Source organism: Cebus imitator, unplaced genomic scaffold (genome assembly GCF_001604975.1).
Source record: "Cebus imitator isolate Cc_AM_T3 unplaced genomic scaffold, Cebus_imitator-1.0 Scaffold38, whole genome shotgun sequence".
NCBI classification, from domain to species: Eukaryota; Metazoa; Chordata; class Mammalia; order Primates; family Cebidae; genus Cebus; species Cebus imitator.
The window spans coordinates 8591692-8607526 of record NW_016107353.1 but is presented as its reverse complement, the minus strand read 5'-3'; the positions used below and the strand labels follow the sequence as shown (position 1 = coordinate 8607526).

Below are 15835 nucleotides of genomic sequence, written 5' to 3'. Positions count from 1 at the left end.
TGAGTGGCTGGGATTACAGGCATGCACCACCATGCCCAGCTAATTTTTTGTATTTTTAGTAGAGACGGGGTTTCACCATGTTGACCAGGATGGTCTCGATCTGTTGACCTCATGATCCACCTGCCTTGGCCTCCCAAAGTGCTGGGATTACAGGCTTGAGCCACCGCACCCGGCCACCTCTAGCATTTTTTTTGTGTGGCAAAACAGCTGTTCACATAGTAATTATCTTCCTCTTGTATCCCCAGGGAATGACTGTGATCTTGACCTAAAAGCCATGCTAGTTAGTTTGAATAAGGAAGACCTTGAAAGGAAAGGTGACTGACTAGAAACATTCTTAAGAAGCACACAATAAAGAAACGATCATTTCTAAGCAAGTCCTTAAAGTGCCATAACACAATATAAGAGTGCTTTTACAAGCATCCAGTCTTATTTAAGCAAAAAGATATAAAATAATCTGATCGTGTTAAGGCACACAATCTGGAGGTTTAAAACTTTAAAAAGAGTACTTTGTAGTAGCACTACTTTGTTTTAGGTCTTTTAATTTCTTCAAGTGTGCTACCAAAAATTTTAGTATTCAAAAAGGTGCCAACACACACACACACACACACACTCACACACACAGAGACAGACACACAGACACACAGACACACAAGCACAGTACATGTTGAGATCCACTTCAGTAGTACACTTAAAATGGAAGACATCTCCTTATTTCTTTTTCTTATCTGGTAACCCACCAGGGCTTTAACATCTCTCATCTCAAACTAAAATCATCTGTTTCCTTTTTTATCTAAGCTGTAGAACATGTAAGCTCATTAAAACCTGAGAAACTATATTAATTCTCTATGATAGTTTTCCCCTCTGCATTATTTTATCTTCCTTTCACAAGCAGGATTATGAGGTTTCTTGATGGGTTTTTAATATTGTCATGAAAAATCTTCCTTTGGCATGTTTGTGCAATAACACAACCTTAAAAACCTTATTTAAATAAACTTATTAAAATGAAGTGGATAGGCAACAAACCGGCTCAGCTCAGTACCAAACACATTTCAGAGTCAAGTTCTCTTCAGCCACTGTTATCTCATTTGTAATAGAACAAAGAACCACTAGACGGAGCTAGGGTTTAAGAAATCACAGTTCTTGGCTGGGTAGCACACGATGGGCAGAAGGCTACCTTAAGGAAGAAATGTATCATTACTTTCATTTCAAAGCCTACGACAGCCTTATCTAACTGTCTGCTAATAGCAATCTGTTTACTTTGTGTCTACACAAGAGGAGACAAAGAGTGATGTTCGTAATAGCCCAATTTATTTAGCCACTCCAATAATGACATCTGACCTTGGCACAGCACTTTACAATGTAAGGTGCTGTCCCCATGCATAATCTTGCTTGATCTTCACAGCAACTCTGAGAGATTTCTGGGCAAGAATTCGTTCTTCTGTTTTTGAGATTAATTAATGGAGACAGGATGTCTTTGCAATAAGATGTCTTTGATTAGGCTATGTCAGGAAGGCTAACCCAGACAATTTTCAGGGTTACTTTGTTTTTTCCTCTTACATTTTTGTGTTGACTGTTGACTCAGGCTGAAACCAGTAAGCTCTCCATTAATTTCTTCTTCTGCGATGTATAGACTTAGTCTCCCACCACATCTACTGGGGATACATAGTAAAAAAACAGGTACAGAGTATGTGTGGGTCAAAATCCCCCCAAATCAGTGAAGAAACAACTATTGTCTTAGCCCCTGTCCGGAAACCTTGGGTGTATGTGGTTCTTCCTTATTCCAGGGGTGGGGTGTAAAAACTAACTGTATCCTCTGCACTGCAGACTACCCTTCAAGCCAAAGCCACAGTTGCTTAATTAACGCTGCCCCTCCCCTGAGCGTTCACCCTTAGAGACCAGGCCACCGTTTTGATGTCAGGCAGTTTGATACTGATCACACCAAGCATCAGGAGCCCGCATTTGTGTCTATGGTAAAAACAACCCAAGACAACTCTTCTGAAGCTGAATCTGCCAGTCACTCTGTAAATCTGCACTATTGCAATACAACTTCATTAATTACTGCTAAAACACTGGCTTAGAATCAAGGTGGGGCAACTTTCACTAGTCAGGCTAACAAACATTACAGGGAGGCAAGAAGGTGTTTCCAGAGCCTCAGAGATCCCGGGGTCCCCGGCCTGAAACAGAGCAAAGTTACATCACCACGCTCCCCCAAGACTTGCGATGGCCTTGTTGGGGGTGAAACCGCCCTGAGAGCTGCTCACAATGCCCTCCTCTCCACCGAGCCCAAGGCGCATCCTGAACACATTTCCCGGCTGTATCCAGAGGGTGGCGCTGCCGTCCCAGCCTTGGCCCGCGGCCGCCCGCCGCTTCCCGGCCGCTGCGGGGGCCCCCAGCTCGGTCTCCCGCAGGCAGGCGGGGGGCACGAGCCCGGTAGGGGGCGCCGCCGGCCCAGGCGCCGCTGCTCCCTCCGCCCACCCGGAGGCGGCTGCAGCGAGCCGAGGCCGGCGCGAGTGCAAGGCGAGGCTGGCCGCAGGGAGGGAGGCGCGAAGAGGGCGCGAGGGTAGCAGCCGGAGGGAGCCGCCAGCCTTGCCTGCGGGTCCCCGCGGGGCGCATGGGGCGCTTCGAGCCGGGACTGCGTGCGGGCCCCGCGTCCAGTTTCCTGCTGCCGTGAGAAGCCGCGCCAGGACGCCCCCCGGACCCCGAGCTGCTGGGAGGATGACCATGGCCGGGGGCAGGAGGGGACTGGTGGCCCCCCAAAACACGTTTCTGGAGAATATTGTCCGGCGGTCCAATGGTAAGCGGTGCATTCGATTTCGGTGACCCAGGCGTTTTATCCGTGCCTTTATTGCAGAGCCTCTCGCCGCTCGGAGTCAGCAGATGCAGCAGAACCCACCAGCTCTGCTAAGGAGCCGCGGCGCGGGCACCTAGGGCTGCCTCCCCGAGGCAGGGAAAAGGTGGGCAGGGCGGGGCGGGGTCTGATGGGCCCCCATGCTAACAGGAAAGCTCTTCTGGGGACGCCTTTTGGGCCTTTCTCGCGCCCTCTCGGTCGCATCTCCAAGGGTGCGTGACAGCTGCTGAGCAAAGTACTGGGAAAAGTGATGGAAAGCTGGCCGGAGCCGGAGCGCAGCGCGCGTCCCATCGCCACTGCCGACCCCTCCGCGGACGCTCTGGGGCTCTCGGGCTTGCTCCCGGAGGCACCACCTCTGCCCAGGGAGAGCCAGCAGTAGAGACGAGCAACTCCAGGTCCCCACCGCCTCAGAATGGGAGGATGCGGCTGCCTCCACCTTCCATCCCTGCAACTGAAAAGTCCGAGGTGGGGGGACGTGCTGTCGGGGCCTGATTCCACCCCTTCACCCACCCACCCCTTTAGAGGTGAAGTTAAGGCTCACCTTCGAAGTGAGGGGCAGAGTGTTTTCCTGGCGTCAGGTGGGAAGTGGAGGGCACAGGTGCGGAGCATACTAAATGGTCACAGGTACAAACCTGTTATATATTTCCTCTCTTCCAAACCCACAGCTGTGTTTTACACCACCCTTAAGTGTTGCTCACCTAGAAATTCCCAATCTCACCAAACCTATAAATAGATCAATTACCCAATAAACTGATCCTCGGCACTCATCTCTTTCCTTGTGGCATTAAGAGCAACGGTAGCATGAAGCCTTGAGAGAGTATAGGAGGAGGGATGGAAAGAAAGAATTCCAAACGCGTTTTAGACTCACAGCGGAGAGACCCCAGCTAAAGCACTTGCAGAGCAAATAGCAGTCCTGGCAGTTGGAAGGCTCAGCGCGCCAGCTCATCAAATGGCTATAGCGAAAGGCAGCCAAGCATAAGATGCTCTTTGCAGACTCCCAGGCCCCCCCATCCCGTCCCTTCCAGAAACAGATGACATTCTTCTACCGGGGGGACATTAGGAGCTAACTTAGGAAGTGGGTTTTAATAATGTGTAAGTATCACGATTTCAGAGCCGAAGGAGCTTCTGTGTAAGATGATGAGCTTCTGTTTGGATTTAGTTAGGGATTCCGGGGAGCGTGGTGATGTAAAGAGACTTATGCCACTAATAAATACTCTTTAATTAAAAAGTGATTTAATGTCATAATAAAACACATCAATTAGCATAGCAAATCATCATGTATTATTTAAGTACTTTCTTAGAAATGATAATTTCTTTATTGTGTGCCTCTTAAGAGTGTTTCTGGTCAGTCACCTTTCCCTTCAAGGTCTTCTTTATTCCAATTAGCTAACATGGCTTTTAGGTCAAGGTCATAGTCATTACCTGGGGATGTAAGGGGATGATAATCACTATGTGAACAGCCACAATGAACTGTTTTGCCATAAAAAAAAGCTGGAGATGTTCATGGATTTTTAAATAAGATAGCTAAGAATTACTGTGCTATTATTGCGATTGCTATAGGCCTGTTAAGTGGTAGGGAGACAATCTTGCAAATTTGGGATCCCATTGTCAGTGACATCAACTTTCTCATAAATATCAATGACAATTCTATTTTTCAGTAAAGAGGCAGCGTCCTGTAAGTTAGAGCGGAAACCCTGTATCTAATGTATACTGTGTGTGTGTGTTTTTGAGTGAAGGGAGCAGGAAGAGAAACTTACATGTAAAAGCCACAAGATGCCTTGGGTTTGTAAGAGAACCTTTAGAATCTTGGAGCTGTGAAGGTAGAATACTGTCTAGTTTAGTTGATCTTATTAGAGCCACTTTCCCTCTGTAAGCATAGAATGTCAATAGAATAAGTTACTGGGAATATTTTTAGGATGGGCATTACCATTTCAACATTGGTTTCAGCAGGTTGATTTCAGTTAACCAGTCAAATGAATAGCATCAACAAAAATGAAACATCTTGGGGGATTTGGATGAATTTTTAAAATTATCATTTCAGAAGAAATGGTTCTCATCTTGAAATGTGGGACCCAATATTTTCTTGTGATCCCTTTCCTAATTTTTCTCAAACACAAATGGAAGAAAAAATGTGGACTCCTAGAAATACCACAATATCTGTTTGTATTATATTATTTTACTGTGATGGAAAAAGTCTATTTAAAGATATTGATTGTCTCGTTCTAAAATCCCTGAGCCATTTTTTTGGATGTTGCAGTATTAAAATAGCATTTTACCTTTGAATGGCAATATTTTATGATCATTTTATGAGGTATTTTCTCCCAGTGGTCCTGTGCAATATTGATGTTCCTCTTTTACAGATGAGAAAACTGAGTCATAGGAATATTAAGTGGCTTATTCTAAGTGGCAATGCCTGAGGCTGGTGCTCCTTGGAGGATATCTATCATATGTCCTTCTCTCAGCATCATTATTTCTCCACCTTTTATGACGTAGTCTGTGGAACTATTTTTATCACCCTTTAAAAACTTCTCGTATGATAATGAATAATAGTACTGACTTTGTATTGGGTTACTTGAATATCTGGTGTCTGGAATATCTGAAGTGTAGGAAGAGACAGATCTTAAATATTATCTAGTCTGCCTCTCCTTCCCTATTATTGTATAAATAAGGAAATGGAAGCAAGAGCAAATATTTAAGGGCAGAACTGATGAGGCCCCAATCTGCTTGACTCTAATGTCATATTCTTTATGGTACACCATGCAAAAACACTTTTCTCATGTTACCATTATATTCTTTCAAGAAGCATAATTTTCCAGTGGAGATTAAATAAAATGTTATAACAACAAGAACAATATCCATCTTGGCTAACAGCCACACTACCACATCCAAACAGAATAATAGGGCAAAGGAGAGGCTAATTATATTTCAAGGAAGTGCAGTCTTTTCACCTTTGTCAGTGGTTTAGCTGAAGGCATAGGCGGGAATAATGGGCACTTAACATCTGTGTGCCCCATTATAAAGTACCAAGTCACTTTTCATAGAATATCACCCTTGATCCTCTTAAGCTTATAGAAGAGGTGCAGTGTCTCCATTTTAGAGTTTAAGGAACTAAAATCCTTAAACTAAAACTCACCTAAGAATCTTCAGTTGAAGTGATTCACCTACAGTTAGTAAGAGGCAGAGTTAGGAAAAGGCAATTGCAGACAGGTCAGGGACTAGCCGGCAGTTGTTATTGGTTTATTCATTCAACAAACATTTATTGAATGTATTTATGGAACACTGAGGATATAGTGGTAAACAAGAAACCCTCCTTGTGATTAGTGAATTACATTCTAGTGACTCTTAGTCCAAGGTTCTTGCCCCTGTTTTACAGTGTTGACTGGCTGCAACTGTTAGTTAGGCCTGTCACTGTATTTAAAAACATTTCTAAGGTATTTACTGATCTTGCTGGTACTAAAATCTACTTTAACTTTCTTTGGTACATTTTGAATCCCATTTGAAGGAAAGATTTGATAACTATCTGTTTTTTTATTGCTGTAAGTAGGCAACAGGAATAATTAATATTCCGTATTTTATTTGATTTTGCTCATAGTTATGTCAGTGATCATTTTAAAACCTGCTGGCTTTGTTGCCACATAGGCAAAATCAGCCTGTTTCTCTTTGTATTCATGGCTGGAAAGTGTTGTTAAGGAATATTTTTTGATAGTTGCTTAAGTCTGCAGGCACTTGTCAGAATGTTCGCTGAAGCAAATAGGAGATCTGTCTTAGAAAGGCTGGCAGACCTTGGTGCCAGGAATCTACAAAAATATTACTCTAAATGGTCCCATTCTAGGCAGAACATATGTTTTAGTGTTCAGGAACCTATATCAAACAATTGTAGGTGCCAATAAGAATCCATGCACATTAGCAGGAGAGAAACACAGCATCATTTTAGTACAGATTTATGTACATGTATAATTTACAGATTGCTAAATCAGCTGTGTTTTTGCATAGTGTTAAGTTGGTTCAGGTTGTTGATGTAATTAGCAAACAGGATGAGAGCCATCGGTAATGTTGTGCCTCCTCATGGATGTTTTGAGCCATGATACTGTTTATAAAACAGAAAACTGGTTAAAATCCATTGTGCCTCTAAAAGAGGGAATGGATGATAATCTGGATTATTAACAGCTCAACAGAACTTGTTTTTTCTTGCAAAATGTTCTAAGACAACCTTCAGCCAAGGCTTAGCTATCTTTCTCTGAAAGTGTCAAGAAGTTAAATCCATTGGCTGATGTTAGATGGGAATTGAGAAGAAGAAGCCTTGTGATTTAATGTTAAGGAAATAAAGCTTCCAAATTCCATGGTTTGTATGCAACTCATTTGTTTTAATACTCTACCCTAAAAGAATAGGTGCATTTGAGGAAGACTGTGGGTCAATTGAATTCTTGGCTTCGTTGTTTCTGATGCCAGCTCTTCATTTATGGTTGGACCCCACTTGGCAGTGGTTTCTTGAGCATTACCTTGAAGCTCTTCAATTCTTCCCTTCCCTTTATTTTTGATTAGTTAATGGCTCGTAAACAAACCTTAAAAATCTACTAGAGTATCTGCTTTACACATTTAGGATATTTGGACCATAATTTTTTTTTTCTGTTTTTCTGTTTCTCTAAGTGGCCACACCTATAACTGTTGAGAAAGAAATAGAATCACAGAATCTTAGTTCCGGAGGAACATGATATACAATTCTTTTCCACTGTTGTTTGAATCCTCTCCTGAACGTTCCTCCCCATGGTTTCTCAGCCTGTGTTTGACTAGCGTCAGTGATGGGGCACTCACTTTCTGTTCGTAGAATATTCTGTTCGTAGGCAACTGTAGTTCTGAACCCATTTCTTTCTTTTTGCCTCCTCTCTTCATTTTTCTCTTCTTCTCTTTTCTCCTCTTCCTCTTCCCTTTGTTGCCATCATTTGGTCTTACCAAAATCTGTCTTCTTATAGCCACCACTTATTTGCAGTCTGTTCAGTGGAACAAAACCGACTTAGCCCACTGCTTTTTCCAGCTGCAAACCTTTAAAAAGCTTTTGATAAGCTATTTTGTATTGATTCTTCTCCCCTTTTAACCTTTTTAGTTGTTCAGTACCACACATAGAAAAGCACACAAAACAATTTTATACAGCTTAACAGATTTGTATAAAGTGATACTGTATGTGATTGCTACCTATGTCAAGAAATAGGGTCTTGCCAGCACTCTGGAAGCCCCTACAAAGCCTTCCTTGATCCTAAGTCCCCCACTCTCCTCCCAAAGGGCACCGTCTCCTGATTTTATGGTGCTCACTTTCTTGCTTTTCCTTATAATTTTACCAGTTTGTTTTGAATTCCTAAAAAATACAAAAAACTACAGTTAATAAACACTACCATTTATTTTTATCTGTTTTGGAGGTTTATATACAGATAAAATGGGATCTGTATGGGATCATACAGCATGTATTCTTTTGTCAGGTGGCAATTCCTCTATGTTGTTGCATGTACTATTGATTAATTTTCTTTCTTTCTTTGTTTTTTTGAGATGGAGTCTCACTCTGTTGCCTGGGCTAGAGTGCACAATCTTGGCTCACTGAAACCTCCGCCTCCCAGGTTCAAGCAATTCTCTTGCCTCAGCCTCCTGAGTAGCTGGGATTACAGGTGTGCACCACCACATCCAGCTAATTTTTGTATTTTTAGTAGAGACAGGGTTTCATCATGTTGGTCAGGCTGGTCTCGAACTCCACACCTTGTAATCTGCCTGCCTCAGCCTCCCAAAGTGCTGTGATTACAGGCGTGAGCCACTGCGCCCGGCCTGTTGATTTATTTTCACTGCTGTATATGCTTTATCTGAGACTGTACCACACATTTTATCCATTCTGCCACCGATGGATTGTTTCCAGTTTTGTGCTACTAATGCTGCTACAACCACTCTTGGTATGTCTTTTGGGGCATGTGGGCACACATTTCTCTTGGGTATATACCTAGGATGCACATGGTTAACTGTGGCCGATACTGTCAAACAGTTTTCCAAAGGGTTTATATCAAGGTACTCTCACCAGCAGTGTATGAGCGTTTCCATCACTGCACATCCTTGCCAGCATTTGGTATTTTCTTCTTTTGTCTTTAATAGTGATATTGCCCAAACAATCTTGTAACTAAAAAAACAGGGTCATTGAGAGTTATGTTAATAGGAGCACAGGACCAAAATGAAATGAAAACAAAACTTGCTCTTGCCCTTTGGGAGGCATCAGTATTCGCTGTGGGTTGAAATGTTCTCTCTGAGGAGCTCCCTCACACATGATTGTAAATGATGTGAAAGACTTGCACGGTTAAAATTACGTGCAAAGGGTACATGCAAGGGTGGTGGGATTTTTTTTGGTGTGTGTGTATTTAGGAGATTCATTTTCTTAATTTGAGAAGCATGAAACCCTGGGGACAGAGATTATGCAAGAATTAGAGCTGGAAGGGAGAAGGAACTAGGAAGTGAATGATTTATATTTGTTTCAGTGAAATGAAAACAAAATGATTGAAGGAAAGGCACAGATTTAATGAAGGAATCAAAACTCAATGGAAAATTAAAACAAAAAGCAAAGGCTAGCTTATGGTTCAGTTTTATAAGCACAGTGGACCTCCTATGAGCCCAATGCTGTGCTAACAAGTAGGAGTACCAACATGAGGGCAGCTTTTGTGATGCTGGGTCTCACAGAGAAATCCATGGTGGAGGCCAACATGCTTTGTAAACCTCTCCAAAGATTTAAGGGATGTTATACTGATTCAACACTTACTACATATTTTTCCCTTATAAACACCTCACCCAAAATTATTCTTAGATTTTACAGCTATTTATTTTGCTGTGAGGTTGGGTGTGGGATGACCAGATCCCATAAGTGAATTACAAGAAGATTGCAGAATGTGTGACATTTTGTTCTGATGTGGTTGAGGTTTCTTTAAACAAACCTTATTCCTCTGGGATATCCCATTGCTCTGTCTTCTTTGGCATGCTGCTTTGGGTTGCTCATCCATTGGTGTGAGATTTTAGCACATCCTAGATGCTGGAATGTGTTTGGTGCTCTTGGCTGTTCTCTATGCAAATGCAGTCTTTTTTTTTTTTTTTTTTTTTTTTTTTTTTTTTTTTTTTTTTTTTTTGTTTTTTTTTTTTTTTTTTTTTTTTTGAGATATTATAGGATCTCACTCTGCCGCTTAGGCCAGAGTGCAGTGGTATGATGTCGGCTCACTGCAGCCTCTGCCACTCAGGCTCAAGCAATCCTCCCATCCTCCCACCTCAGCTTCCCAAGTAGCTGGAACTACAGGCAGGTACCACCGCACATAGCTAATGTTTGTATTTTTTGTAGAGATGGGTTTTTGCCATGTTGCCCAGTGGGGTCTCGAACTCCTGGGCTCAAGTGACCCACCTGCCTCAGCCTCCCAAAGTGCTGGGATTACAGGCGTGAGCCACTGTACCCTGCTGCAACTGTGGTCTTGCTGAACAGATTACAGTCTGGGTTATTTCAGTATCTCCCTTGGTTCTCATAGTTTCTGCTCTAACGGTGAAACATTCCTGTTAATGACAAAGCTACTTAAAATTCTCCTGATTAGGTATTATAGAGTTACATCAATACTCAATTTCCTTACTCATACTGATTGTTCATTATGTAAATTAAAATGACAACTCTTTTGATTAGTCCTATGTTGCATAAAACTGATGTTCTGAAATTAACTGAGTCAATTCTATAATTATTAATGTAATTATTAATGGAAAGCGACTAAAAGCCATCATTTTCCATAGCCTTTTAAAGGTTCTGCAATCACATCAGATACTTCTGCAAAGAAGAGAAATTGCCTTCCATCTCCTTTTTCTTCCCTTACAGCAATGATGGAGACATCCTCCACTGGCATTCTCAGAGTGCTGGAGTCAGCATGTGAAAGATGATACTATATTGGCAAGTTTTACCAACGTTTATCTATGGCTCAGGTTTGATTTATATTAAGAGTGAAGCTGGAAAATATGTCTTAGACTAGAACTTCAGGGCCATGCAAAGAAAATGGAGTTAATTTGAGTGATAAGACTATATATATTTCCATTAAATTGATGTTTAAGTTTTTATTTTATTTGCTTTCTTTTCCTCTCAGCATTATTGGGACTGAATATATTAGACGTCTACACTGTCATCATGAAGGCTGTGCTTTAAGCCTCTGTGTGGGCCAGGGTACTGAATAGTTTCTGTTTGCCTCCCTAGAACCACACTCTACCAGCCTGTGTCTTGTTGGAGGCTGGGAGGCTGATCTGTATCGATTATATCTGCAGGTTCCCTTGCTTTCTGGCTTCTGGCTGGCTTCAGCTTCTGAGGTATACCACTCAAAATAGGAAGGAAGAGAGAGGTTATAGTACTTATTCTAGTTCTCTCCTGCGAGGTCATCTTAGCCTAGCTGTTTTCCCTTGATTAAAGGTTACATCTCTAGCTTGCTCTCTTTGGGTTTGGATAGGGTTAGAGACTTAAAGCTTCCAACTTTCACTCACCCTGGGGTACTGCATGATGTCTTGGGGTTTTTCTCAGTGGTGCGCTGGAGCAGGCTGCAACTGGCTGGTACTACCTCTTAAGATCTGCTGATGTGCCTCTCTTCCTTATTCTTGGTTGAGGGACTTCACTTTGGAAGCTTGAAAACTGCTTATAGTAAGGTGTAAGGTATTTACACCTTAGAAATTGGCCAGTGTTGTAAATCGGGGCTCCTTTCTTCCCACAGTTGGCTTGCCAACACACTACTGCCTATACCTCTCCCACACCTTTGTAAATAGTTCCTTTTTAAACATTCCTCAAGTTACCCATTGAATATGTCATATTTTGCTGCTAAGATCCTAGCTGAGAGAGCCAGTTACTTGTTCTCTGGATAATGAGCTTTCTTAACCTTTCGTGCAGCCCATTTAGTCATGGGGGTGAATTGGTGAGGGGATGTGCGTTTACATACTCCTTTCAACACACAAAAGCACCTGTGTTCTGCCTGAAGAAGGCAGTATGTGCCTGCCCTTGCTTTTCAGTTCAGTGAGTTGGTCACCTACATTATGTTCCATTTCCATATTTTTTCATCATTCAAGAATGAGGAAATGTGTGTATACTGCATTTGCCATTTTGAAATGATAGCTGATACTTTTTAAAGGAAAAAGAGCTCCTGAATTCTAGTCACTTTCCTGTCGCATGAAATTCTCCTTTGTGCTTTCCCACCTGGCTGGAACACTGAGGGACTGTGCTCCAGCCTCACTTCATTGAGTGGCCACTTTCCTCTGTCTTCTCTTCTTTTAAAATGCCTCCTCCCCTCCATCTTCCCAATCCCTGCCTCTCATGTGTCTCTAGTAACACCGTATCTCTGGGTTTCCTGGTTTTCTTCTTTCTGTGTCTCCCTCTGGCTTTTGGTCTCACTCTCTCCCCTCAGTCTCTCATGTCCTCTCGTCTCTTGGTCTTTTACTCCCTTGGCTCACTCTCTGGGTCTTTCTATTGGCCGCTTGCTCTCGGCTCATGCTCTTATACTCTGTGGGCGTGGCCCCTGCGCCATGCCCTATGTCCCTTCATTCCCTCACTCTCTCCTCTCCTTTCTCCATCTGTCTGTCTTCCTGCCTGTCTCTGTCACTGTCTGCCTTTAGTCTGTGTCACCGTCTGTCACTATCTGCCATCTGTCTTCATCACTGTCTCTGACTACTTTTGCTGTGTCTGCCACTGTCCATCTCTGCTTGATGTCTCTGCAGTCTCTGCCTCCATCTGTCCATCTCTGCCCATCTGCCTGTCTTTCTGTCTGTCCAGTTCTCCCTTCAGATGGCCTCGTAGCTGCTCCCCTGTGTATCTGAGCTCCGTTTCTCTCTCAAGACCACTTTTCTCCATTTACTCAACAGCATGCATATGGTCAAAGATATCTGCTCAACTCTACAGATGTCTCAGCTTTAGTGTTTGAGTTTTGTTCTGGAGAGAGAATCTCACTGGCCCAGCCCTGACTGTTGGTTATTTGGCCAGCAGTCCACTCCAGGTCTAGTCTTCTGTTGTTCCCCTCCCCTTGTCCATGTGTTCTCAGTGTTCAACTCCCACTTATGAGTGAGAACATGCAGTGTTTGGTTTTCTGTCCCCATGTTAGTTTGCTGAGGATGATGGCTTCCAGCTTCATCCATGTCCCTGCAAAGGACATGATCTCATTCCTTTTGATGGCTGCATAGTATTCCATGGTATATATGTACCACATTTTCTTTATCTAATCTATCACTGATGGGCATTTGGGTTGGTTCCATGTCTTTGCTATTGCAAATAGTGCTGCAATAAACATACCTGTACATGTGCCTTTATAGTAGAATGATTTACATTCCTTTGGGTATATACCCAGTAATGGGATTGCTGGGTCAAATGGTATTTCTGGTTCTAGATTCTTGAGGAATTGCCACACTGTCTTCCACAATGGTTGAAGTAGTTTACACTCCCACCAACAGTGTCAAAGCATTCCTATTTCTCCGCAGCCTGGCCAGCATCTATAGTTTCCTGACTTTTTAGTAATCACCATTCTGACTGGCATGAGGTGGTATCTCATTGTGGTTTTGATTTGCATTTCTTTGATGATCAGTGATGTTGAACTTTTTTCATATGTCGACCTCATAAAAGTCTTTTGAGAAGTATCTGTTCATATCCTTCGCCCACTTTTTGATGGAGTTGTTTTTCTCTTGTAAATAATGTTTAGGTTCCTTGTAAATTCTGGATATTAGACCTTTGTCAGATGGTTAGATTGCAAAATTTTTCTCCTATCTGTAGTGCCTCCTATCACTCTGATGATAGTTTCTTTTGCTGTGCAGAAGCTCATTAGCTTAATTAGATCCCATTTATCAATTCTGGTTTTTGTTGCCATTGCTATTGGCATTCTTGTCATGAAGTCTTTGCCCATGCCTATGTCCTGAATGGTATTACTTAGGTTTTCTTCTAGAGTTTTTATGGTTTTGAGTTTTACATTTAAGTCTTTAATCCATATGGAGTTAATTTTTGTATAAGGTGTAAGGAAGGGGTCCAGTGTCAGTTTTCTGCATATGGCTAGCCAGTTTTCCCAGCACCATTTACTGAATAGGAGATCCTTTCCCCGTTGCTTGTTTTTGTCAGGTTTGTCAAATAGCAGATGGTTTCAGTTGTGTGGTGTTATTTCTGAGGTCTCTGTTCTGTTCCATTGGCCTATTTGTCTGTTTTGGTACCAGTACCATGCTGTTTTGGTTACTATAGCCTTATAGTATAGTTTGAAGTCGGGTAGTGTGATGCCCCCAGTTTTGTTCTTTTTGCTTAGGATTGTCTTGGCTATATGGGGTCTTCTTTGAGTCCATATTAAATTTAAAATAGTGTTTTCTAATTCTGTCAAGAATGTTAATGGTAGCTTGATGGGAATAGCATTTAATATATAAATTACTTTGGGCAGTATGGCCATTTTTGTGATATTGATTCTTCCTATACATGAGGATGGAATTTTTTTCCCATTTGTTTGTGTCCTCTCTTATTTCCCCAAGCAGTAGTTCATAGTTACCTTTGAAGAGTTCCTTCACATCTCTGGTTAGCTGTATTCCTAGGTATTTTATTCTCTTTATAGTGATTGTAAATGAGAGTTCATTCATGATTTGGCTTTCTGCTTGCTGATTGTTGGGGTAAAGGAATGCTTATGATTTTTGCACATTGATTTTGTATCTGAGACTTTGCTGAAGTTGCTTATTAGTTCAAGAAGTTTTTGGGCTGAGATGAGGGGGTTTTCTAAATATAAAATCATGTTGTCTGCAAACAGAGACAACTTGACTTCCTTAAAATAACACAGGAGACAAATGTAAAACCAACTTACCAAAAAAACTCTTTTTCTAATACTGATTAATGTTTGTATATTGCTTAGGTTGTGTACTTTTTTGAGTTCTAAGAGTAAATTTTTTTGTGTGTTATTCAGTTGTGGTCTAAGACTTTTTGTTCAAAATGCCTAAGATATATATATAGATGTGCATTAAGAAATTATTAAGACTGTACAAATGAGAATAAAATATATTAAATCAGGCCAGGCATGGTGGCTAACGCCTGTAATCCCAGAATTTTGGGTGGCTGAGGTGGGTGGATCACCTGAGGTCAGGAGTTCAAGACCAGCCTGGCTAACATGGTAAACTCCATCTCTACTAAAAATACAAAAATTAGCTGGTTGTGGTGGCACACACCTGTAATTCCATCTGGTCATGAGGCTGAGGCAGCATAATTGCCTGAACCAGGAGATGGCAGTTGCAATGAGCCAAGATTGCGCCATTGCATTCCAGCCTGGGTGACAAGAGCAAAACTCTATCTGAAAAAAAAAAAAAATATATATATATATTGAACCAATCAATTCAATAGGCTGATTATTTTGAACAATTTATTACACAAATATTTCTTAGCGGTAATTCAAGATATCACTGTTCTCTTATTTCTTAAGTAAAATATCATTCAGTAATAAAAGTCTTATATTTCAACACATTTTCATTTTCTTCCATGCTTCTTGTGACACTGATTGATCTGTTTTTATTGTTTTAAAATTAATTTGATGCTGAATGAAGATGGAGGTCATGCTTTTGAAATCATGTATTTAGAGGTAACTACCCAGTAAATGAAGTATTAGAGTTTGCTTTTGAAATTGAAATCTCTCTCTCCATTGTAATTTACTGACAATAAAAAATATATTTCTGTAGGATATTAAAATCAGAGAAAGCAAATAACGAATCTCTTGGAAGTTCAGTTTGTTTTGTGCAAAGATTAGGCTCTTGACAATTTAGAATAGTCATCTTCATGGGACTTTATTGCTGAAAATCACAGTAGAGCCTCAAGATTACTTTTGCTGATATTAAGATTTTAGATGTTTTATTTGGGTATATCAGACTGATTTAACTTCTTGTTTCTCATTCTGTCCTCTCCATTCTCCTAAATATTACCAAACCTTGATCTGTCTTTTTTTTTTTGAAGTAATTTCTACTATGGATTTTATT

General features: G+C 41.5%; 1 protein-coding gene and 1 long non-coding RNA gene across 4 annotated transcripts in view; one reads left to right on the top strand and one right to left on the bottom strand.

Moving 5' to 3' along the window:
• Window positions 1–637: 637 nt before the first annotated feature.
• LOC119470705 lies at window positions 638–3743 on the bottom strand. 2 transcript variants are annotated; one of them, XR_005199673.1, is made up of 3 exons: window positions 3390–3743; window positions 2119–2174; window positions 638–1652 (listed from the first exon to the last, which is right to left on the bottom strand). It is a non-coding gene; the product is annotated as an uncharacterized LOC119470705 (long non-coding RNA). The 2 variants fall into 2 exon arrangements; XR_005199674.1 differs by having other exon boundaries at window positions 638–1649.
• Window positions 2510–15835, top strand: part of KCNH1 (potassium voltage-gated channel subfamily H member 1) — a 448557-nt gene continuing 435231 nt past the window's right edge. For both annotated transcript variants that reach the window (XM_017525585.2, XM_017525584.2), the window contains exon 1: window positions 2510–2794. In XM_017525585.2, coding sequence (XP_017381074.1) covers window positions 2716–2794 — 79 coding nt within the window. In that variant the 5' untranslated portion in view covers window positions 2510–2715. The remainder of the gene's footprint in view (window positions 2795–15835) is intronic.